General features: G+C 39.8%; 1 protein-coding gene across 1 annotated transcript; it reads left to right on the top strand.

Moving 5' to 3' along the window:
- Positions 1 to 3702: 3702 nt before the first annotated feature.
- Positions 3703 to 24785, top strand: IGF2 (insulin like growth factor 2). Its single transcript, XM_014060943.2, has 4 exons — positions 3703 to 3982; positions 13315 to 13471; positions 18299 to 18462; positions 20773 to 24785. The coding sequence occupies exons 1-4, from the start codon at positions 3893 to 3895 to the stop codon at positions 21010 to 21012; spliced, it is 651 nt and encodes a 216-aa protein (XP_013916418.1). The 5' UTR covers positions 3703 to 3892; the 3' UTR covers positions 21013 to 24785.
- The last annotated feature ends 1544 nt before the right edge of the window (positions 24786 to 26329 follow it).

Genomic DNA, 26329 nt, shown 5'->3' with positions numbered 1-26329 from the left:
CTTTATCTACTCGCACTTGCATGCTTTCAGACTGCTAGGTTTGCAGGAGCTGGGAAGAGTAACGGGAACTTACCCTGTCGCGTCACGCTCTGGTCTCAAACCCGGGCTTTCAGCTTTCCATCTGACAAGCTCAGTGTCTTAACCTCTGAACCATCGCACCCCCTTAAGATTATCATACCCACACTCAAAAAGAGGCAGCACATGTTGACCCTAAGATTGGGCAAACAAATGCAACACTTTTATCACAAAGAATGAACTGCAGAGCCCTCTGCCTGATTCTCCTATCTTGTTATTCTTTCCCATGCAAAAGAATGCTGGAAAGAAATTATGTAAACAGGAATTGGAGGCTGTCTGTCCCTGTGACTGTCCATCAGCAGAATTACAATCCAGAATTGGCCCAAACCCGGTGTGGTGGGAAAGCCAGAAAAGAAAAATCAAGCTTGAAAATGAGCCAGACTAAGTTAGTTGTTGCAGAGAGAGAAAAACCCCAAATAAAACTTTTCTAGTGCTGCTTTTTGGGACAGAGAATAAGTTTGAAAATTGAAATGTTGTTGGCTGCTTTGTTCTAAGCTCCGCCTTTTTCTTGGTCACGTGACCCAGAATGGAGCTGCTTCCAGAATCTGTGCTTCTATATTCCCTAACTTGTCATGTTGAAAAGGTCCTAGATGCCTGGCAGCTTTTCTGCTTAATTTTAATTAATTAAAAGGGTAATTAAAAAAACAATCAGGTGAACCAGAGAACTAAACTAGTATCAAGAGAAATGACATAGGGACTATTGGCATCTATCAACACTTCATTTGCTGCCGTTGGCATGATGAGTAGAGAAGTATAAAATCAACACACTGTCTAAACCAACCTTCTCTGAGCTAAATATGTTGTTCTTTCCAATATAAGTTGTCAATGCTGGCACAGTAACACTACCTGGGGATGATGAAAGCCCAAGTAGCAGAGGTTTCCTCTAAACTGAACCATTTGTAACAACTTAAAATACACCGAGAATCCCTTTTTGGATGCAGTTTTTGTCATCTCTGTAAATTTGTGTATATGAATATGTATTCTATATTATTTTGTTCTGTCCCAAAAGATAAATGGTTAGGAGGTTCAATATTTCTTTTCAAGAAATGTGTTTCATTGAAGGAAGGAAGAATTCAGCTTTAGCTTAGGTAAATTTCCCCTTTAAAATAAAATTTATCTGTAAATATCAGTAGAACAATAAAAGTGTCAGATGGGATTTTAAAAAGAACAAGAATGAATTTTTTTAAAAGTTGGCCTTTCTTCCCCACTCCAGTTATTAGGTTTTATGCATGATTATCTTTTGAATCTTATAAACATTTGATCACAGAGGAGCAAGCAAGGAGAAAACCAAAGTTTTGATGCAGATACGTACTGGAGATGCTATATCAGCTGTGTTCCCTCTCACCTACTTCTTGATTATTTGGTCTCTCAGATACAGATTCCAAAGACAATGAAAATGCCTAACAGGTAAGTGTTTATACTACAAAACAGATGCCCCCCTGACTTTTGCATTGCTGTGCATTCATTTGTGCAACGTTGTCCTCTGATCTGCAGCAACAGCCTTATGATGAACAACTATTACCATGAATCCAGATTCCCATTAAGGCTGAAAATAACTTTAAATAGGTCAAAGAGCGCCACTGCCTGATAAAAATGTTTTATCAGTCCCAGATCAGAATCAGTAGCTTCGTAAGGAAAAGCTTGTTTACAAGAGAATGCAACATGGAATAGATCCTTGGGGATCAATGACATCTCTCAAGTTTAATAAAACCACAACACCGTATTTCTTATTCATTCTCTCTACATTAGAAAGTCATGTTTTGGTGTAACAAAAGTCAATGGAATTATAAAGGTCCATATGGATAGCCAGTCACGAGAATTAATTTAGATCTGATTTCCCTCCCAAACCTGGAGGGGCATCAGTGTATAAGCTATACATGAATGGTGGATTATTCAATATAGCTAACTGATAGCCTAAATTTTTGCAGACATTAAAGATTTAACCATATCATAAATGTGGTTAATAATTCCAGCTTTGCTACTCACAAATAGCTACAAATCTAAGAAGCTGCTGCTATACTTTTAAATGGCAGGGATAAAAAAAAATCACTGAGCTCCCAAAATAGGTACACTAGTTCTTATTTATTTCAGTTAAATCTTGTTTCAGAGAGAGGGAGACAGAGAGACTCCCAGATAGGGAGACAGGCAACCCTTAGCCTATTTTGAAAAAGCAAAAGATCTCCCTACATTCCTAAGGATAAAACTTTATCCCTTTAATATTGTCATTGTTCAGACAGGTATGGAAAAACAGGATAAATAATAAATGGACAGCTTTTGGTAAGAACCTGATGTATTGAACTACAACATCCATCACCCTTGGCCAACATATTTTTGGAAATTGTAGCTGAACACATCTAGAAAGCACCAGTTTGGAAACAATTGTTTTCAAGGAGAAAATCCACTTAATGTTGGGACTATTATAGATAGCATCACATGATTTATCCCTGGATCAGTCTTACAGAGAGCCAGAAGTTTACCTTCTTTTCTTTAAACAATCTTGCTTTAAATAAGTATTTATGTGGGTCGCTTCTTTTAATCTGGGAGTGGAAAATTTGTGACTTCTTGCATACAACTCCTCACATCCCTCACCCTTGAGGGATGTTATATAGGATGGGCTGTTGAGAACTGTAATTCAGTAGCATCAGGAGATTCCCAAATTCCCCATCTCCACACGATGCCTTGTTAAGACTGTCACAGTTTGGTGAATGTAGCCACCCAGTAACTTTGTGTTAACTGTGTATGTTGAATACTGTAGATTTGGAAAGCAAGGATTTGTCCCTGCTAGTCATGTTTGTCCCATATGAGCTGGTTCTCAATTAGCAATTCAGAGGTGCTTTATAGCCCCCCTGAACACTGTGTTCGCTCTCCTAACTGTAGAAGGGATTTTCAGAGGTCTTTGCACCCATCAGCCTATTCCAGGGTAGGATGATGGTGCACCGTTCTTCTAGTGCCACCTAGTTTAGTTAAACCAATTTGCAAATACTCTGTGAGATTGTAGCCTAGTTAAATTCCCCATCTATCTTCATTGATAGGGAGGCAAAAACAAGACTGGAGAAATCAGGTTTTTTGTACCACCTCTCCAGGTCTCCTTGACCTGAGCTTTGATGACATTAAACACAGGATTAATTCAATCACTGAGATCAAAGGCAAGTATTCACAAACATTTGGTTGTCTGAAGGTTGTGGCATTTTCTAAGCCCAATAAATAAAGTGGTGGGATTTATTTGAATGAAAAAATGTATATCACGCATATATATTTGCTTATACTTAAAAAGCAATATTAACTGGGGGGGGGGGGGTTATACATCTTTCTCATTTTCCCCCTCCTTTCTTTGTTGCACATGTGGGGGGGGGAGGCAATTTTGAGATGAGGCAATAGCCCAAAAGCATGTTATTGATTTTTTCATTTTTGCTCCAAATGGGAAATCTCAGGAGAGGGTAAAATGGGAGGAGGTTAAAAGGGGGGGGGGAGAAGAGACAGAGAGAGTTAGATAACCTCTGCAATTTTATTGGCTGACTTACCTTGAAGCCTGTAAGTTTGAGCATGCCCATTGGATGGGCGTATAAAAGAAGGGGCAGTGAACGCATCGGTCTGTCTTCTCAGTGGAGCAGTTCATTGAAAGTATAGCTGCTACTAGCGGAGCGGAGCCCCACCACTAGCCCTGCCTCTGGAAACGAGATCCAAGCAAGAGACAGCAAAGCAAACTATCTAGCTATCTACGCTCGCTCGCTCGCACGGACACGACACGCACAAAGATAAAAAGAGACTCGCTAAACACCAAATAGAACCCAGAGAAATCAGCCAAGCCACAGTCACCATGTCAAGAGCTGAGGATGAACGCTGCAGCAACCCAGGCTTGCTCCAAATCTCAACGTCAGAAGTTGAAAACAGCCTTGGCAGTTCAAAGGTAAGGGAGAAAAACAAACGCTCTTGGATCTCTCTCTTTTTCTTGCTGTCTCTCTCTCTCTTTCTCCCTCTTTCTTTCTCTCTTCCCCTCTTTCTTTCTTCCTCTCTCCTTCTCTCTCTCTTTCTGTCCCCCCCCCCTCTCTCTCTCTCTCCCGGTCTGAAGCTTTCGGAGAGGAGGCGAAGTGAGGGAGCTGGGTGGTGCGTCCAAGCGGCGTTTGGCGGGGGGCGCTGGCCGACAGCGGCAGCATCAGAACGGCTCTCCCAAAGAGCGAGGGGGTCCGGGCGCTTAGGTCGTGCTGCGGGACTGGCTCCCTTTCGGCTTTGCGTGAGTGAGTTCAAGGAAGGACGCCGCCTGTAAAACGCAACAAAGCTGTTTAACTCCGTTCGGGCCAGAGAGAGTGAAGAGCGAAAGAGAGAAAAGTCTGGCTCTCCTTTGCAGAATTTGAGCTCTGCTTTAAAAAAAAACAAAAACCCAACGATTAAGATCCTCCACTTGCCTCCTAAGAGGCTTCCTCTCTTTCCTTCTCCTTTCTTCGCGCTCCCCCCTTCTTCTTTTTTTTGAAAGGGACCCCCTACTTTCAGCCCTCTTCCTCCGAAAAAAAATAAAATAAAAGCGGGCTTGTGTGTTTTGGCGTGTTTTTTTTTTTTTTTTGCACACCTTTTGTCAGTCCGTCTTCTGCTCCCCCGCGGTAAAGTCTGCGCGGAATTCTTTGCCGAACAGGATCGCCGCAGAAGCGATCGGCCAAGGGAGCGCCGGCTTCTTCAACCTGCTCCTGGCTTTGATTTTGATTTTTAAATTTTTTTTAACGATGGTTATTTTCTTGCTCCTTTGCGGGGCAGAGCGGGCGAGGGAGGAGGGGGGACCGGGAGATAAAACTTTTTTTTTTGAGTACTTCGTTCTGCGGTGGAGACAAGTTGACACTAGAGGGACCCCGAGGGTTTGGTCAGAACAGGCTGTTTTTGAGTTTTGAGAGAGGATTGTGGCACTTTCCTGCTTTTTTTTTTTTTTTTTTTACAGTAGGAGAGCAGGCGGAGGGAGGTGGGCACGCTCCCGGCTTGTGTAGCAAAACTCCATTGTAGCAGAGAGGTTGTTTGAAAGTTCTTACCCAGAAAGAGGAAATGGGAGGGGGGGTTGATTGTAATAGAAAACAATCGGTGTAAACAAAAGCCCCCCCGATGAATGAGATGCATTGTAGGCGCTCTGATCAGTAAAAGAAGGTTGGAGACCGGCTTCAGTCCGTGAACTTTAGAAGAGGAAGCGGTGGGCAGAAGTAGTAGACGACTTCTCCTTCGTGCTTTGAGATGCCTTTAAAGCAAAGCTAATAATAATACTAAAAAAAAAAAAACCCCAACAACAACGAGATTCTAGGTAGCCCGGGGATACTTCTGACTGCCGAAAGTATACCCCAAATAGCCGGTAGCTCTGGTGACATGTGCCGCGGTGGGAAGTCTGGAGCAGGAAATCCAAGCTTTGTTCTTGCCGCTAGGGGTTGAACTGCGAAAGAAGTGTAGGTTGAAGTCGGGAAATGTCCGGTGCGCGATTTGGATACCTTGCTTGGTTTGCCTGCCCGTTTAAGGACACAAACAAGGTCACGTTCTCTTGGACTGAATGTTATGGAGGGGTGTTTTTTTTTACATATGTATTTTGCCTTATTTTTCTCTGCTTTCCTTAAGCTGCTTGGAGGACGAAAGCTTCTGCGTTGTTGCAAAGGACACGTAGTTCTTGAGCTCTACTTGCTATTAAGCGCGCTTCAGTTTAGAGCACTCTATCGCGTTTTAGATCAATGAGGAGTGAAAACGGATCAAAACAGAACAATAAGCCAAAGACTGAGTGAGAAGAAAGGGCTGGCAGAAGGGTCGCCTACTTTAGCTGGCCTTATTTGGATAACTCTTATTACTATTATCGGTCTTCTGTTTTCTTTTCCAGTTGCTTTTCCCTAGAGGAATTGTTTGGAGAAGCTTTAAAAAAAGTTTTTAGCAATGGGCAGAGCCATAGGAATATGGAACACAGAAGGAAGCTGTGGTTTTCTACAGCTTTCTGTGTGTTTGAACCAGCTAGTCATAGATCAACACAGTTTCTAAGGCTCGATTTAAAAAAAAAAATAACCAAAAAGAAAAGACTGTTAGGCACCAGGGTAGCAGCATGAAAAGTTGCTTGGAACATGAGAATGATGCTTTAAACCTCCCAGCTGACACTTCTAAGCTATACAACATGTTACTGTTTATAACACATATGGTGCTTTGAAAACAGCTAGTTTCTGTGAAAAAAAACAGGAAAAGTTGCTTGCTTGAGGATGTGTGTCGTCCCCCCCCCCCCAAGCTTTGGCACAAAAAGTTGTAGCGCAGAAAGAGCCGAGAGGGTTGCCATGCAAAGGGGAAGCAGTGAAAAGGGACTCCCCTTGCTGTTTGTTGGAGCCTTTATGGAAAGCTGTGCAGCTAAAGCCTTCACTTCTGGCAACCGAGTGGCGCTTTCCCGCTAATTTGCCTTTCAAGAGGGAAACTGTTTACCTGAGCAGTCTGTAGACAAGGTCATTCAATAGGAGAGTTGTCTTTCTCCTGGAGTAATCTTGATCTGCAGCAACCCAGGGAAATCAGCGAAACCTTTGGTATTGTTGAATTATGCAGCTAAATGCACACGAGTCCTGGATGGTTTAAAAGGGCTCCCCCCCCCCGCTTTCTTTCTTTCTGAGCCCATTTGGGAGGGGGTTCGCTGCAGCAAGGGCATTGCCCGCTGCACGTTACTCTCCTGTTAACATTCATAATGGCAGCTTAGGCTAGCTCATTTATCCCAGCAAGGTCATTTCAAAGCAAGTGCCTACTTCATTAGCTGTATACAGGGAAGGAGGAGGTCCTGAAATAAGATGCTTTTAAACAAGCAGAGATAGCCAAGGGACTGTTTTGTTAAATGGAGCTGGAAGAATATGCTCCATATTAGCAGGAAACGCAACAAACACAAATGTGGTTTTGGATGAAGTCTCTGTCCATTTCAGTCACCTTAATTCTCCCTGTAACTGAGTGATGTAATATTGTTGTCCATAGCTTTGAGTTACTTCAGGGCTTGGAAACAAAATGCAGAAGACAATAAGAGAACAAGCTGTGAATTTGGGTAGATTAAAACTGATCGGTTCAGCTGGCTGAAGATATTTAGATTTCCTTTCTTGTGTCTTCTGCCAGATGTTTTTCAAAAGTGAAGCAAGTTTGTTTTATTATTATTATTTTTAAAGAAACTGTGAATAAAGTCCCACTTCTTTCTTTAAAAGACCTCCTGGAGTTGATCACCAAAGTTCAAGCAGTTTCTTATACTCCGATGGAATAAGTAAACAGGACCAACTCTCTCTTCTGCCCTTCCTTCTATCTTTTCTTTTCCCCCACTCTAAAGGCTTAACTGATACCAACCTCCTTTTGGAGTGGTTAAGGGAATTGAGTGAACGTAGACTCTATTTGTTACCAGGACAAAGGGCAAGAGAAAGAATGTCCCTTTCATTTAAGTTTCTTGGCTGTCTGGAAAACCTAGAAAATGAGCGTGAAAGCAAAGCAATGGCATTAAAGAGCAAAGAGGGATCTTTTTGCAGTCTTTCTACAGGGTGGGCTGGCTTGCTTCTGTGTGGGCAAGGTAAGAGAGCGAGGCAAATCCTTTTACTTGTACAAAGCCTTTTCATTGATGCACTCCAATTATGAGCACATTTTATTTATATGCTGGGATCTTGGATTAGTCTCGAAGAACTCACCTAAATTCATGGTTGCAGCACCCTACCTGAAAGACACACCAAATAGATCAGCTCCTGCATCAGATTTCTATAAACCTGGAAGCCCTTGAGATGTTGGGCAGCACGTAACCAAATTCACCTGCTAGGTGAACACTGAATTTTGGGGCAGGACCTACTTTCATCTCTTTTGTAGTAGGCGTTAGAGAACCCTTCAGAGCTCGGCTGAAATAAATCCTCCAAGCATTTAGCAGAGCTGCTCCTTAATTGAAGAAATGTGAGCTCATTAGTATATGAGTTAGACATTGCTGTGTTTGATTGGTTTACGGCTACATATATTTGCATGAGGGAAAAAAAAGGTTTTCCTTTTTTAGAAGATTCGGGCCTGTTTCACAATAGACACTACAGCAGCAATCCTAAATCAGCTTCTCCTGATTGGTCTTCTGCTTTTTGAGAGCGGGATTTTACCATGCATTTTAATCTCATAAAGTTACAACATGCCTGGACAAGTCCCTGTAGTAATTTTTTGGCAATATTTTTAGAAGTGGTTGACCACTGCCTCCTTCTTAGGGCTGAGAGAGGCACTGGCCGCAAATCACCCAGTTGGCTTAGTGCCTAAAGTGAGACTAGAACCCATAGTCTTTTGGTTTTTAACACTGGTGTTTTAACCACTAGACTAAACTGCCTCTCAGTTTGGATAGAATACTGGCTGATGGTTGTATTTCTGGGCATGTGGGGGTGGGGTGGGGGTGAGAAGACTGAGGGGGAGGGGAATGAAACAATTTAACTGGAAAGTTGGAACAGAAGTACACCACACTAAAACATGTTGCTGCCTATTCCATTACTGTATATATGTCTGTGTGAGATGGCAGAAGATAATGGATTGTGAATTCTTAGCCAATCTTTCTATAAAAAGCTGAGTGAAGGGATATATAGCCTTCTGGGTAGAGGTGGTAAACAGTGATTCGTAATACTTCGTCCAGCCTCTGTCACACAAAACTCATTCTTCCCTTCCATTTTTCTCCCAGTAGGGTTGGGAAATTCTGTTCAGGGGATTACCTTCCAAAATTAGCTGGACAAACACACATGGAGAAAGCCTCTACCTGCTGATTCAACCCCTGCTTTTAATTTTTTGTAATGTTTATGGGAATTGTCACAATTTGCACACTTTTGATCAGTCATGACCTAGAACAACTTATGTGTGTGCCTGCTTTTCAAATGTGCAGGAATTTAATAATACTGGTGAGATTGTCCATTCTGGTTCCTCTGGAGGTGCCTGAAAATGTGCATGTCTATATATATCAACCTTTAGTGGTGTTGAAATGTCTAAATCCCAGCAATTTAAAATATATGTTACATATCTACCTTCTCATGGGGCAAATAGATCCTCCCCATGCTCCTTTTCTGTTCATTGAATGGCTTAATCACATTAATATGAGTAGATCATGTGTAGACCAAGTATAGACCACTTGAGGTTCCAACCCAGTGACTTGCTTAGAGGAAGAGCAATTCCTAAAGGTTATGCCTTTGTTTTTTTGAAGCACTGAAGTTAAGGCATCTGTTCAATTTCCTAAAAAGCCCTATCTGTCATGCTGATCTTGGATGAACCTGGAAAATAACCTGTCTAGGTTTAGTTCCATCTTACAATAACTCCTTAGTTTTCCAAAGTGCCAGAAGAGCATATGCTGAAAGGAAAATATGGACTTGAAATCAATATCTTGATGGGACTATGTAACAACTTCCTCAGCAAAATATTTGAAGGATATCACATTAAGAAAACTGTCTTTCACTTCTGTGGGATAGTATGAGCGGACCACAAATAGGCCCCATAGCAGCATTGACTGCTAAACCTCCTGCCAAGGTTCTCTTATCTCTACTATTGCATGGTCTTAACTTTATAGAGTAAAGATGCCAGTTTGGTTGGTTGTTTGCAGAACATTCATCTGGGGGAGAAAAAGAGGAATTCAGAACCAAGCAATTAAAAGGTCTCCTTTTTTGGACTTGCTTCCTATTACATTGACCTCTGATGATAATTGAGAGGGGATAGACCGAAGGTAAGGAGTAGCATTTTTAAGTGGGAGATGAGCTCACAGGATAAAAAGGAGAGTGTGAATTGGATTCCAGAGGCATCCTTAGGAGGCTGGATATCCACTATGCTTCAGAACAGTTATATTATTTTACCAGCAGATGTAAATTGAAATAGGTCTTGCCTTATTATTTCAGTTAAGGGGAGGCATCTTGGTATTATATAGAGTGTTTGTAAAGAGGAGCCATATATCAAAACTGTGACAAATAAGTAAAGAAAGAATTTATGTTATCAAATAACAGAAAAAAATATTTATATGTGCTAACTGTGAGTCAATGTTTTAAAAAGGGAAAAAAATGAGAGTATATTTTTTAACAGAGACCTGGAAGAATACCTAATTCACATTGCTGAAAATAGTGTCCCAAAACTATCTAACGTCTGATCCAAAGTTTGGGTAGGCAATTACAGCATAAGACTGGGTTTGGATTAGCGATGGCTGTACTTTCTGGTTGCCGTTGTTAAAAATACCATAGGTTTCCCCTTGAAAGAAAAGAAGGAGCTCAAGAAAAATAGAATTGGTTGTGAGGACTGTGGTAGCAGTATTGAAGAGCTTTAATTTGGAGTCACCTCTTTCCTCACTGATCCGTTTTCATTTCACAAGTCAGAAGAAGGTCCGTGTGATTATCTCTCCAGAGCAGTGCCAACATTCTGCTATAATGGGGCATCTATCTGCACATTGCTGGCAGAGCAATATGTGCCACATCACCTCTTGTTTGAATAACCCTTATAGGTAGGTGAGAAGAGGGGGTTTTCTGGGGAGAGATGTAGTAACAGATCTCGCAAGGGGAGGTGGCTAAGTAACTATCAACTTTGGACACAAGAGATAGATTTCCCAGATTTGAGTCCTCCTGGAAAAATGAAGTGTGTGTGTACACACAGATACACATAGATTTTGCCAAATATCAAAATTAAGCAATCTTTTATGAGAAATGAACAGGTACAGGGTCGATGACAAAGTGGTTAAGCCAACTTTTGAGTCTTGCCCAGGAGGCAAAAGTTAATAAGGGCTGGGCTTCCTGATTGACCATAAACTTTACCCAGCACATGTTGCATATTTAGCAGTCCAAATATCTATATGCATATGTAGTCAAATAGGCAAGTGCATAGGTAGCTGAGCAGTCACGTTTGTGACGTTTTCACAGCTTTTGATAAGGCATCATTTGATGCTAAGGAGCATCACTGATTACTACCAGCTTGTTAGATTCTTGGGACATACCTGATAGACTTTGAGCCTGTTTGCGGCTTGAATAAGAAAACACAAGATAATCCTTAGAAGCTATGTATCTAATTAGCATTTCCTTTAATGTGCATGTAAAGCAGCCTTTACCTGCACATACAGTATTAGTTCTTCAAAAGCAGGTGAAGATGGATGTATTTATGGTACCATTGGATTTTGTTCTATGGGGCAAATTTGGAAGATGTGGCTTAATCAGAGAAATGTTGCAAAGGGAGAGAAATAAATCTGCCTTGCTACCCCTCTTCTTTCTTTCTCTTGGTTTATAGCTCAAACATCTTCCATTTAGCAATGCAATAAGCTTAGAAAAAAAACACAGGTAGATTGCGACTTTCCTGTCATATATTTGGTTCTAACCTAATGGAAAAAAATAAATTGAATCTATACTAATCAATAGTCTCATATTCTCTCTCTCTCTCTCTCTCTCTCTCTCTCTCTCTCTCTCTCTCTCTCTCTCTCTCTCTCACACACACACACACACACACACACACACACACACACACGAATTGATCCTAGAAAGGTAAAATTAATATTATAATATAGGAAAGCAACACCAAAATGCTGAACATGTCTTTATCATCTCTTTCCTGCTTGTTGTTTAGACCAGTTTGCTATTCAGTTGTTCACCTGGCCAAAAGTCTCTAATAATGCAAGGGGTTAATGATTTTTTTAATTGTGAACTAATCTAATGAACTTTTAACTACAGAAACAAACAGGAAGATTGTCCCTTGAGTTGATGGTAAATAGGATTGGCTCTACCCCCCTTCCCTTTTTGTTTCATTTTAGAATATAAACCTGGATATTCGGGGAGAAAACATTTAACTGAAATATTCTGAAATAATGCTTGATTTGAATCCAAATTGGACAATTTGTTTTAAGTAAGAATACAAAGTATATTAACACAATTGCTGCACTTTCTCTGCCTAGTATAGCAAGTGCTTCCCCCTCCCTCCCCCTATTTCTCAATATAGTGGGACACTATATGTTAAGTCGTTGCTTTAAGAAGTCAAGTTGCTTCTTCTACTAGAAAAGTGTTTCTCAACTTTTATAATGTATGTGAACTTCAACTACCAGCATTCCTCAGCCATCATGCGTGCTGGGGAATTCTGGGAGTTGAAGTCCACACATCTTAGAATTGTCAAGGCTGAGGAACGCTGCACTAGAGACTTAACATACCATAAGTTACTGGAAAGCTAGTAATCCAGGATAGGTAGAATGGATTAATGGATAGAAAGCTGGCCTTACACTCTGCCGAGGGTCACATTAGAAAACTTGAGACTAAGCCAGGAATAGCTTGGACCAGATCACTGTGGGATTTCATCCAACTCAACGAAAGGTCATCCCATCTGCTTGATGTGGTTCTGATGCAGTAGTTAGAGTGCTGGTATGTCTTCTTTTAAAACAATAATGCTAGTCTGATTTAAAGCTGTCCAGAAAAGCTGTCTAGATGCAGGGCCACAGCACTTCAGCAATTAGCAGATTCACCAATTCTTCTTTTGTATAGTGATGCAACATTCTTGTAAAATGCAGAGGAAATCCTCCTTATTCTTTCACGTGTGGCAGGTCTTTTCTAAAATTACATTTGCCAGTTTAATTTATAAGTTTCAACAAAAGATGCTTTGAATGTGCTTTGAATGATTGTAGTTAGGTTTTGAAACTAAAAATTAATCACCATAGAATTGTTGATACTTTTCATCTGGGGCAGAGAAACTTCTTTTCACACAGATGCCAACTCATGACTATACCTGGGCTCAGGAAGGAACCAGAGGCCTGTCATTTTTATTTCTTGATCACCTCATCTTCCATAAAAATACAGGCAGCTGTTTCCATCGTTGCTAACCTACATCTGGATTTGGACCTCTACAACAGAAAAATAATGAAACTGGCTTAGTATTTTGATTTCTATTAATTGAAGCTGCTGCAGGGAGAAGCTGTGTTTTGCCTGCTTTTTTTTTAGTGTGTGTTATGGTATTCAAAACATACATTGCAAAGAAAATGTTTCTTTATGCTTATAGATTTCTATAAAGATTAATTTTTATTGTCCAAGCACTGTGTTCAGTGTACTTCATCCATGTCTGGTTTGCTATGACCATAGACAAATGATAGACAATGACTGTGGAAGTACTCTAAATCAGGGGTTTCCAAATTTGGCAACTTTAAGACTTGTAGACTTCAGCAAAGCTGGCTGAGGAACTATGGGAGTTGAAGTTTTAAAAGTTGCCAAGGTTGGAGACCTCTGCTCTAAACCCTGGTAGTTTAGAGGTCACTTATAGGAACAGTTTTTAACATGATGGATTTTTCTCTTACAGAAGATGTGCATCTCCCGGCGAATATTGCTGCTTGTGCTCACCTTCCTGGCATATACGATTGATTCGGTCTCTGCATACAGTCCTGCCGAAACTCTTTGTGGTGGAGAGCTGGTGGACACACTACAGTTTGTCTGTGGGGAGAGAGGCTTTTATTTCAGTAAGTATAGTGGAGGGGGGAGAAGTGAAACGAACTCACCTTGGAAAAATGCCAATATATCCACCTATTGGAAGTTATATATGAAGCATTATCTTAGGAGGCCTCACTTTAGCTGTACACACTATGCTAGCTTTTGTGTATTGCTGGTGGGTGGCTGGGGCTGAACAATCCATGTAATCTGGTAGATGTGATTAAACTCCAGTTCCTATGAAGGTCCAGCGATAAGAAAAGTAAAATACTGGATGTACTACTGTGGTCTAAAACCTCTTCTGTTTCTGAGTAATATCAGATTGCTTGGTTGAAAATCTTGTATTCTACATCTGCATGATCATACAATCACAAAATGCAAATAGTTCTTTGTTCCTCTTATAGAATTTGAATTGCTTATGCTCAGAATTAAGTAAGCACATTTTAGGACTGCAATCCTTTATCTACTTACTGGCCAACCAACACCTTTAACTTCATTCATACATGCTCCAAGGTAGTCATGAATAAGATTGCACTGAAAGTCCCGGTCAGACCTTCCCAATATGACTGTTGACAACACTGCAACTAAATAATACCCATTAATAAGTAAGAAACCATCCATAGTGGTATTATCAGGAGAAGCAATACTATGAAATATAAAATCCTCATTAATTATTAGACCTAATCTAATTTCATTTGTATCTAGAATGGTGCTTTGGGGAATGGGAACTAACTAGGATTTAGAAGTTTTGCTTTCAGTAGATCTAGATGTTCATGTTAAGTAAAATTCTGACCACTGTGTCCCAAAGGCTTCAGCGTAAAGGGAAAAAAATACTATTAGTCTTCCTTGTTATGAAAGAAAAATTCTAGCAAAATTTTAAATCTTTAAGAGATAATTCATTACTTGGATTGTGTAAATCCCTAAAAATCTTTTCATTTTGATTTATATTCTGGTGGATTGTTGTATGGGTTCAATCCATAGACAATGGTTACAATATATGGGGATATTGTAATTTAATTGTTAGCATAAATTGCTGAAATACTTTTTAAAATGCCAGTCATCTTGCTTTTCACTCACTCACTCACTCACTCACTCACTCACTCACTCACTCACTCACTCACTCATTTTATATGGTCACCAATCTCACAAAATGTCCCTTATGTACTTTAAAATATCCCTGTGTTTTAATTTTTCATCAAGGAAATACATGCTTATTTGATCGGCAGGGTAGAATTCTAAACTTTTTGCCAAGAATTTATTTACGCCTGGGTTATGTCACCAACCAGATATTCCTTCCAGGCATGTTGGGATTACATCACCCAGAATTCTCAGCCAGTGTGAAAATGGCTCACATTGGCTGTGAGTCCTGGGAAATATAATCTCCAAAATCTGGACAGAATCAAATTGGGGACGATTATTCTTCAAATCATCCGTCACATTGTGTCTGGCAACTAGAGATGTCCTGCTCCCTGCTTCCCATATTGTAGGTGGTCTGAATCCTCTCCTGAAAACACTTTTAAAGGGAAGTTGCTTCTTAGTCTCTTTAATCTACAGCTCTGTCCAAAACCATCAAAGGTCAAGACCCCAGCTGGGGCAATTCATCATCACCCTATTGAAGTCAGACCCGTAAGCTTTAGTTCTCTTTTTAGATTCTTGGATGGGGGTTGGGAAGGCTGGCAGTAGTTCTGAAGAAGGGATGTTGAGCTAAAAATACTCCTGCTTAGGAAGTAGTTAATCAGCAACATGCCCAATAAATGTCTTTTCTAAGCATTCCTGGTAGAAGAGGAAGAAGAGGAGGAAGGTGGCATTAAGGGAAATCTAATAATAACAGTTGAGTTTTCTTGTACTAGAATCAGCAAAGGACACAAGATGGGGTGTTTAAAGGTAGGCACGTGGCCCAGTGTCCAATATTTGGGAGGTCTGATTCCAGCTCTTGGGGGATTTTTTGAATCGAAACAAAAAAAGAAGCCAGTCTGACATAGGTAAATGAAGCTTGAATCTCTGTGTGAATCAGGAAGAGATGAAGGGGGGGGGGAGTGGAGAGAGCTGAGCGAGAGTCCAGGCATCTGACTTCTGTAAACAAGGGCTCCTGTTTCTTCCTTTCTAACAGCTGATAAGAACTTAGCTCTTTCCAGCCACTTATGCTGACAAAGCACATTCTCTCCTTTCTCTCTCTCTCTCTTCTCTGCATCCCTCAGAATAATACTAGGAAAAATAAGGGGGTGGGTGATGGTGGAAGGGAAGCTATTTGGGGGGAGGGGTTTGGAACAATGGATGCTGCTGCCCAGCCACTCGACAAAGGCCCTCTTGTTGGTGCCCACATTCCTTTGTCAGGAGAAAAGAGGATTGTTTACACCCAAAGTGTTCTTACGCTTGATTTGGTGCTTGATTGATCCGATGGAAGGGGTACTCAGGAGAGTGTGTACGACGGAGGCACAAGCGGTGGAATATTTTTGTGTTATTCAGAAGAATGGCACACGAGGCCCTGAACAGCAGCACATGAATATTCCCTCTTAGCTCTCATACATATTCTCCGGGATGCACAAGTGCATCTGAACTCTGACCCCAGGCTTAGTCACCAATATTTAGCCTCCTTGCCATTTCTGTTGAGGAAAAGAGAGGAAGAATGAAAAGCTAAATTGGGAAGGGGAACAAAGACAGAAAAAAGGAAGGACCTAAATTGAGGAGAGGAACTCTCTATCAGTGTCAAGTCACAGCAGCCACGTGTCTTGTCTTTTTTTGCTGGAGCTGTATTTGTTGATGAACGTGATCCTTGGCCCTTCACCTGAGATGATGCTCAGAGGATAACAAAGCACCAGGGTGTTTATTTATTAGACACTGATACATAAACATGAGACTTATTCTTAGCTCTGATTCTCAGCAGTATCTAGTTAAGGGGCTACTTGTGAGGAGAACCAAAAGTAAAAAAAAAAGTAGTCATTGTGCAACAGGAACTTGCAAAAAGCAATGTTTGTGCAAATCCTAAAGGCAGTACATATCAGGAGACAACTAGAAGATCCTGGTTAAGATATTATGATGATCACTCTCTTCTTTGTTTTGGTTACTATCTCCAATATAGTGATGACATTAATGGACCGGTGTGAAGATTGACAGCTAGTTCTTTATGTATTTGAAATTATATATATTATACCTATATAATATGCATATATGCTACTACTACTAAAATATTAAATAATGGTGGTTGGTCTGTGTAAAATTTCCTTGGCAGTTTACCTTTTGTTAGCAACAAGATCTCACAGTTTGCCTATGAAGGCATCTCTCAGCATTCTGGAACAGACACAGCTCTCAGCTGAGCATTTGTTCCTGTTTTTAAATAGCGTTGCATTTTCTTTCAAGGGGAGTATCATATAATTTAGAACATAGGGATTTTTTTTTTACTTTTTAGAAAAACATCACGCATCAGATTGCCAGCTGTATTGAAGTGGATAGTGAAAGCTGTCCAGTTGCTAACAAAATAGTGTATACTTGGGAAGTAACTTGGCAAGAGAAAATCACAGATGAGTAAAGGAGTTTATTTTCATCATAAAAAGATAGAGCTCTCACTAACAGAAAGCAGATTGGCATTTCATACATTTTTCTCCTGGATTATGTATCCCCAGCCTTGTTTTGATTATTCACATTTAAATAAAGTTGCTTTTAAATTACTGAATTCAGTGAAGCTTAGTTCAACTTAAATTTATTAAAATCCCATTCTCAAAACTACAGTTCTCAGTTAAGATCTTTCTGGATGTCATATTTAAAGTAACTTCCATGAAACTTTTTTGTTCTGTCCTTGTAACACATACAGTAGTGGCTTGTGTTTTTATGATCAATTTTCTTTTAATCACGATTTTTTTTTCTTTTTAAGTCTTGTCTTGCACTCCCTTCCCTTCACTGTTGTAAGCCGCCCTGAGTCCCCTCAGGGAAAAGGGCGGCATATAAATTTCCAATAAAATCCTAAAAAAATCCTAAAATCCTTGAAAATTGACCAGACCAAAACAATGGGGTCAGAGAACAAAAATAGGGATAATAAATGACAGTAACTTTGCCTCTTCACTTATGGCTGTGTTATATTAGTTTGAAGGAACTGTTTAGAATCTCTCCAGCACCTATCACCTAGATTAACAGGAAGCAGCATCAGATAAACAATCAGTGAAGAAACAATACCCTAATCTAGAACAATCAAGAAGGGGATGAGGCAATTACATATACAGTCAGCAATCCCACTTTCTTTTATACTGATCATCTTATTTAGTATGGTGATAAAATGTCTGTAAGAAAATAACTAATTTCAACTTGAAGTATGCATATTATCATATATAAAATATTTAAGGTAGAGCTAAATATCTCCTTTCAAATAATTTGATGAGAGATAAATTAGCATAAAACAAATGGAGTTGCCATTAGAATGGAATTATTTGGGTTTTTAAAAATCTAAACTAGTCTTGTACTAACAAGTGAAATATAATTTATTCTATACCAGCTCCAACTGAGTTTGTTCTATTCTTCCCCAACCCAAGTTATGGGTGGCAAATAATTTACATAATTAGCTGACTGGAATAGATGAAAATAATAGCACAATGGGCACGGGTTGTAATTGAAGAATTGCAAATGTCCTTAAATTTAAGGATATGTTGACCACTTGGTTTGCTGAGTTGCAAATTGTATAAACCAACAGCAGCTTCATTTCTGCACTCCTGCTACCTTACCATCAAATGTGGAATTTGCAAAGCTCTCAAAGGACTATGTGGGTGCTGCAGATTTTAAAAGAAAGAGACAAAACATATTGATCCAATGTCAATCTTAAATATTTAAATGTGTGGGATCACTTATTTCTAATTGATCTTTTGACTCAACAGGTAGGCCTGTGGGTAGAAACAGAGGAAGACTCAATCGTGGCATTGTGGAGGAGTGTTGCTTCCGGAGTTGTGACCTGAATCTTTTGGAAACTTACTGTGCAAAATCTGTCAAATCGGAGCGGGACCTCTCTTCATCTCTTGTGGTTTTACCAGCAATAAACAAGGTTGGTGGAAATCCTATCTGAGTAATCAGATACATTTTTGAAAGGAAAAAAAAATCCCATGGGACCACAGAACCCTTATCTTCAGTGTTTGCTGCTTTTGCAGGTACAGCAGAATGATATTATCTGTATACAGATAACATCTTCTCTCTAAGCAACTATTTCTTAAAAGAGAGTTTAGAGATGGGGGTGGCTAGGGAGGAATGACAATGAATGGTACAATACAATATGTCCACTGCTTGTCCCCCCCCCCCCAAAAAAGGAAGTTATTGTGAAGTCTGTTCAAGTACCTATTTGCTTGGCAGAATATTGCAGGATATTGAGTACCATGCTCAAAGTAAATTGGGCATGTTGATAATAGAAACCCACACATACTTATTTAAAAGGGAGCCTCATGCAACGAGGTGTCAATAAGCACACCAACAGAGTTGCATTGCCAGGAGAACATCAGACAGGTATGGGAAACTTTTGTTAAGCAATCTTGTAAATGTGACCTACAACAAAGTTTCTTAGCACGAAGTGCCAGCTAATCAGCTGTACCGTCTTCCAAGATGCCTGGTTCCATCTCTCTTCTGCATAGGGTTGACTTTATTTACCATACTTCTTCTCACAATACTCTGTTTCCCTGAAAATAAAACCTCTCTGGATAATAAGCTTTTGAGCGCATGATAACGCCTCCCCCGAAAATAAACCCTCCCTGAAAATATTGCAACACAGCAGCAGCCATGAAGTGACCACGCTTGCCACCTCCTGCACCTCAATAACAATAAGACCTTCCCAAAAATAAGACCAAGCACTTATTTCGGGGGGGTCAAACGAAAATAAGATACTGTCTTATTTTCAGAGAAATATGATAGTGTTCCATAGGTAGTGAGCATGCTCAGTTCTCAGTAGGCTGTTTTGGTGAAGCTGTCACCTTTCAGGGATGTCTATAGAGGAGAATCAGAAAAGTCAAGTTGGAGACCCTGACACAAACCTTTTGCTGACACGGTCTCCAACATATTACACATCTGGTGAATATATGTGGCCTTTGATAACACAACCACAGCTACCATCTTGACCTTTTGACCTCCTCCTGGAGATGCTTCTTTTACTTTTAGCTTTTTCCCTGCTGACTTTTGTTTTTATGACGAAATGTAGGGTTCTTCCTGTTTTGACAAGCTAGCTCCTATTTGCAATCGCCATTCTGCTTTTGCAGAACAAAACTCCCTACATGGAAATTGAGTATACACACACACACACACACACACACACACACACACACACATTGTGTGTGTGTGTGTGTGTCTGAATATGTCCAAAAGGTATGAGACTAAGAAAAACTAATGAATGAGATATTCAATATAGCTAATCCTCAGTTACTTAATGTCCCATTTAGCAACTGTTCAAAGGTATGATGGTGTAAAAAAAAGATTTATAATATTTATTACAATATTTATGTCCATTGAAGAGTCCCATACGGTGTGGGTCTTATTTTCTTTTGACCCCCGAAATAAGCACTTGGTCTTATTTTTGGGGACGTCTTATTATTTTTGAGATGCAGGAGAGAGAGAGCGTGGTCACCTCATGGATGCTGCTTTGTTGCAATATTTTCATGGAGGGCTTATTTTGGGGAGAGAGCTTGTTTTAGCACATGTGCTCAAAAGTCTGATTGGGCTTATTATCCAGGGAGGTCTTATTTTCAGAGAAACAAGGTAGTCATAGGATCACTATTCAGGGACTTTGCAACCAGTAGATATGCATGACTGCCATAACATCCTGCAGTCACCTGATCATCATTTGTGAGCTTTGCAACTGACTTCTGACAACCAGAAGTAACAGAGAAGATGGAAGTCAAATCACAAGTCACAACTGAAGGGCGACTAAGCCCATCGCAATCACATGATTTTCCATTTAGCAGCTGCATCGCTTAACAACAGACTTGCCCATTTCCAGTTGTGGTCACTAAGCAAGAACTATAATCTTGTATGCTGCCTGTCTTTCAGCAACTATAGCATATGGAGTTAATTTGACTCAAAGATGGGGATGCAATGAATGTGAATAAACTCTCCAATTTTATTGGATGCTCTTGGATACCTGTGGCATAAAACTTCCCAGTGTTTTTAAGAGAGAAAGGCAGAAAGGAAGGGAGATCTGAAGGAAAGTAATTCCAAGTGTCAATTTTGCCCCAGATGAATGCATTCACTGCTGTTTCAGTTCTGTCTGCTGAACCATGTGACATCATAGCCCAGTCATAGTCTGTATCCTACAACTTCATCATGGCAAGCCATAAATTGATCTTCCTTTGCTCTTCTCTCTCTCTGTTTCTCTCAGGATATCTTCCAAAAGCCTTCCCATGGCAAGTACTCAAAATACGACATTTGGCAGAAGAAGAGCTCACAGCGCCCTCAGCGGGGGCTTCCCAATGTCCTCCGTGCCCGCAGGTATCGATGGCAGACTGAAGGGCTGCAGGAGTCTGAGGAATCCAAGAACCATCGCTCGATGGTCGTCCTGCCGACACAGACACCTCTGCCTGTGCACACCACCTCAGAAACGACAGGCGGCCAGAAGTGAACTGTTCTGAACTGTTTGCAAAAGTGACTATTATTTTTTTCCCAATCTCATGGGAGGTGTTTTCAAGGTCTGGCCCCAGCCTTTTCTCTTGCAGACCAAGGTGGAGGGACGAGAGCAAATGTCCTTTCACACCAAGGAACAACAGAAAAAGGGGCACGGGAACACCAAACGAATGGGATTATGACATCAGTGGTGGCAGCAACATTTTTGTGGCATTGTCTTTATAATTTTTTTTAATCTATTGGTTGGCTTTGTACTTTCCTACCCAGTATTTTCAGCTTGAACCTAACAGGGACAGCTAAGGCACTTGAACTATATAATAACAGACTTGCCTTTCAGTCCATATACTAACCAATGAAGACAGAGCAAGAGAAGATCATGGTATTAAAAGAAGGCCAAATTCTATATTTCAACTGACAGTAAAAAGAAAAAGAAGGGAAACAAAATCTGAGGTTTTAAAGGTTGGCCTAGCCTTTACCCCATTTTATTGTTTTATAAGTCACAATTGATATATTTGAGGGGGATTTTTTTTGCACATTAAAAAAGCTAGAAAAGAAACGATGAGGCCCACTACCTTTTTTTTATAAAAAAATACACAGTTCAAAATGTACTTGCACCTTTAAAAAAAAAATCACAGATGAAGTGAAAGAGTTTGGGTGAACGTAAGTTCGCTCTAATGGCGGAGGCGTCAGCATTGCACATTTGCCACAGATTTAGTTGAATTATATGAAATATATATTATATATAACTTTTTTTGTTTTTGTTTTTTTTGGCAGAAAAGCACTATTTTTAATGGGACCATTTTGTGTGTGTCTAGTAACTGAAGAGGGATTGTAATGTTTAAATGTTGTTAATGGTGCTATTGTAAGTTGGAAGGGGAAAAACAAACCCAGAGGGCAGGGTGGGAAGGACAAGATCTCGAAATATACTGAACTTGAAATTTTTTAGCTTTTCGTTTTAGGAAAGTGTGATAAGTATGTTCTTTTTTTTTCTCTTCTGAACTATAGCTTGGTCATGACCATAAGATCTAATTGCCACTCACATGTATCCATACAATAGCACACACAGGCAGAATCATCTATATTCATTTTTTTAAGGTGAAAATATATTTTTTTTAAAAAGTACTTTATTCAGTCTCTGATATCCAAATCCTCTTACAGCATGCCTTCTGCAAAGGGCTTTGCATGTATTGGAGAAGTAATCCATCATGGACCTACTCACTCTACTAAACGTTCACCTTAGCTTCTGCAGAACAAGAGCTCCTTTCCTCTTGGGCAGTTTGGTCATTTTCTGTTCTGTCTCCCTCAGCCACCATCTCATCTGGTCAACCCATATCTATTCATACCTTTCAGGGCTTCCAAGAAGGAAACATCTTGCCCGGATTGGCCTTCTTAGGATAGGTAGTTCAATTAACAAACCATCCTGCTTGCTTGCTTTTCCTTCTTTTCCAAAGAGTTAAGTTCTTAGAGAGATCCCTTGTGCATCTCTTTTATATTAAACAGAACCACTTAGAACCATACTACGTTCTTCCAATCATAGAGATGGAAAGAGGGAACACAAAGGTCCCGCGAGGAAGGTGAAAGAGGAGGTACATAGCTGCCTTGGTAGAAACAGTGGCCTTTTTTGGCTCTAAGATGCAAGGGAGGAATAACAATTCTGTCTCTTCATTCTTGAGGTGTGAAAGAATAACCTCGAGTTTAATGCATTAGAGAAAATGATCAATACAGTTGCTTGAAGCTCATTCCTTGATTTGAGCAATGTGCCACAGATGGTTTTATAAAAATATCAGAACTAACTGTTTTAATCTTAGATTCATGAAGGGAGAGCCCAGTAATCCTATGGTGTACAAACAGTTGCTTAAAGAAAAAGGGACATCTAACTCATTCTGTACTGGCTTTGCTTTATATATATTTATATATATATATACACACATATGCGCATTTAAAGAACCTAAAGATTATACTTGAATTGTATTCTTTTCTTTTTTTAAACATAGGGTTTGTGGGTTTTTTACACATGTTATCAGTTTTGAAATTTTTTTTATCTTGCAATCATGAGCCACGAGGCCTTTGGGATATTAGTTTGGCATGGCCCTGTAAAAAAAATCAACAATAGCTCCCTTAAGTACGAAACAGGAAATAATTGCTTTAATTCAAAAGTAAGTGGAAGAAGGGAGCAAAAGAATTTAAACTCTTAAAAAAAAAATTTGTTTGCAAATGAGGATTCAAAAAAAAAAAACACCAAAAACAAAACTAGTCCCCTTTTAGGTGTAAAATGTTCACACAGCTGTATAAATGTTTTTTCCCCATTATATTCTCCCACCTCTATATTTAATATATCAGAAGAATGGAACAGGGAGAATTGCTTTCATTTCAAGGGGTAATAGTGATGAAAGAGAAAAGGGAATTTCTGTATAATCTGGGCTCTGTTTTTTGGTAATTCTTAAGAGAGTTATCCTTATATTGCAAAGCAGTGGCATGCTGGCTTTGAGTTTATAGTATATTAGGGAATAGAGTGATCCTAAAACCAAACGTACCACCGAGAGCTTTGGGGAAAATCTTCATAATTAGCAGGAGGACTCTGTATGCATACAGTTTTGGCACTTCCACCTCTTGGAAGCTAGTTCAGCGCCCCTTTAGCAGTTCTAGAAGACTGTTCTTCAAGATAGTTTCTTTCCATCACTTTGTGTACTTAGGTACCTTAGTGCTGGATGCCGAGCTTTTAATGATGCTTTGCCAATATCTCCCCTCCCAAAGGCATGTCAGATTTATTCCTAGTGACTAAATCTGAGCAAGGAGACTTGAACAGAAGAAAAAGCTGAGCGTTGGATGGCATCTCGCTTGCTTGCTGAACTTCCAGGTACAGACACTCTTTAAAGCTTTGTTCCTATGCTTTTGCATTGGAACAAGCCCTGTTAAACAGACTAACTGTACAAACAAGTTGGACTGCCTGTTTTTAAGCAAAAAAAAAAAAAAGCTATCAGAGAAAGATGTGTTCTCTCCACAAGATATGCAATTACACCAAAGGGAACATTCAAATCACCTATGTGCCTTGGAAATACTGAGTTGAAAGTTGTTCAAGCTGGCTGAAGAGATTGTAAAATCTGTACTAAGGAATGCAATGTTTGAATGTCTTCTAGCTTTCTGTTGTCGGGATCAAAATACGATGAGGCTGGGGTTGTAATTGACATATTTACATGGACATTCTAGAGAAAAGGAACCCAGCTCAGTCTGTGAGGAGTTACCTGTAAGAACATCTTTATCACAACACCATAACTGATTCTAGGGGCAATTATAGTTTACATTTAAAAAAAAATGTTGGTTGGTTATTTTCTTCTTGCATGACGGGGAAAATCCACTTAAAAATGAAACATTACTGGAACACATAACTGGCCTGCTTTCTTCAACTCCCTGGTGCAAAGCCAGTGCACTTGAGGGAAAGACCACAGTTCCCCAAACTGGTCCCACTGTTCTACTTCATCCATTTCATTTGCAAAGGCTCAGTCTTTTGGTGATGGACCTTGCTGCCTCTGCACTAAATGAAGGGAAGAATTATACTTGTTTTGTTTTTTTTAAGGGTTTTTTTGTCTCATTGTATGTATTATTGTCTGCTTAAGTTTTATATTGTGGGGAGGGTCTGGGGGAAGGGCGGGGGGGAGATGGGGATTGATGTATCTTGAAATACTTCACTCGTGTGCACTCAATTTGCCCGGATTCTGCACCTATTGTACTTTTCATTCATACAGTATCAATAAAGCAATCAGTTATAATGTCTTTGTGGATGACTTTCTCTAAATATTGAACTACTGTTATGTTTAATCTGCAGCAGTGGTGGGATTCAAATAATTTACCAACCAGTTCTCTGCCCTAATGACAGCTGGGTAGGCGGGGCTCGGTGATCATGTGGGCGTGGCCAAGTCAATGTCACTCAGGTCGCTGGGCACTTCGTCTTAGCTGTTAGAATGTAATAAGGGTTAACCAGAGAGGCAGTTTCTCTAAGCAAGGCAATAAAAATCAGTCTAGAAACAACACCAGAATGTTTCCTTCCTGCCTTCCTTACAGGATTAGCCCTGTAAAGTGGGAAAAAACAAAAGATTTCTTCCAATAACTGGTTCTCTTAACTGCTTAGAAAGTTACCAACCGGTTCTCCCGGATAGGTGCGAACTGGCTGAATCCCACCACTGATCTGCAGTTAATCATCATTATCTACAAAAGTGTCTTTGAAGGAACCTACGATTGGTTTAACTCTCCTTTGACTTTTCAACAGATTTTGATCTGCATATATCAGTAAGTTAAACTTTCTCTGTGTGATGAACTAACCAGGACTCAATTGACCTGCTAAGACAGAATGTAGTTTGTTTCCTTTTGACATTTTGTGTCCTGAGATTCCAAATGTTACTATTGGAATCACTTTAGGTGCTTCAGAACAATCTGCGGACTTTAGAACAATGTATGAATCTGGCCACTTTGATTAGCTTTGTACAGCAAACCATGGTTAGGCAAACTGGGCTGTCCACCCAGCTGATTTATTTGTAGTTTTTATTTATTCCACAAAACATGATTAGCCAAATTATTATTTAGTGTATTATGAGCCCACTTAATATTGAAAAACCTTGGTTGCTGTCATAAAAATACTTGATTGCTCCCCATAATATAAGATAATCTCTGACCATGTGCAAACTGCATGAAAATCATAGCAGAGTCTAAATCTCATTAATAGTTCTCTCGGTCAGTTAAATAGGTCTTAAAGGCTCTAGTCCTGAACAGGTATAATGCAAATTTCAAGTGAGGTCCCAACTAGTCTGAATCAAACTACAAACTACATTTACTTTGCATTCTAAATGATGCTTGAAGAAAATATTTCAACATTTTCATGGCATCAACTGTTTTTACTATCAACTCCCAATAATAAACACCAATAAAAGAACCCTTCAATTCATGAAAATCCCAATCAATTATCTCCATTGACGCTATTCCCAACTCTACTGCCTGGAGAGCAATTGTGAGGCTTCATATGAGATGACAGGCAGGCCTGAATAAAACCTATTCCCACAGTGAAGTGAGTTCAGTTCTGGTTACTGCAAAATAGCATGACTGGTGTTGCTAAAATGGTATAAATACAAGCACATGAATACAGTAGCAAGGCAAACTTGATTAATTTTGCAGAAAGTATCTTGATTAACAACATATTCAAGGTCCAAGGATCAATTCCTGGTTCAAATTAAGCTCTGATCCTACTTATTAGTACATGACTTAAAATCATAATATGAAGTCCACTTATTCTTATAAAGTCCTCTGAGATTGAGCATATAAAGTTG

Source organism: Thamnophis sirtalis, unplaced genomic scaffold (genome assembly GCF_051295495.1).
Source record: "Thamnophis sirtalis isolate CommonGarterSnake01/CBP01778 unplaced genomic scaffold, rThaSir2_p1.2 scaffold_1, whole genome shotgun sequence".
NCBI lineage: Eukaryota > Metazoa > Chordata > Lepidosauria > Squamata > Natricidae > Thamnophis > Thamnophis sirtalis.
Note: the sequence above shows the minus strand (reverse complement) of the source record. Positions and strands in the feature narration are given on the sequence as shown.

Excerpts from the sequence above, each read along its gene's own strand:
- IGF2 (XM_014060943.2), top strand. The coding sequence starts at position 3,893 with ATGTCAAGAGCTGAGGATGAACGCTGCAGCAACCCAGGCTTGCTCCAA. Across the intron at positions 13,472-18,298 it reads GGAGAGAGGCTTTTATTTCA|GTAGGCCTGTGGGTAGAAAC; the intron begins GTAAGTATAGTG and ends TTGACTCAACAG. Across the intron at positions 18,463-20,772 it reads TTTTACCAGCAATAAACAAG|GATATCTTCCAAAAGCCTTC; the intron begins GTTGGTGGAAAT and ends TGTTTCTCTCAG.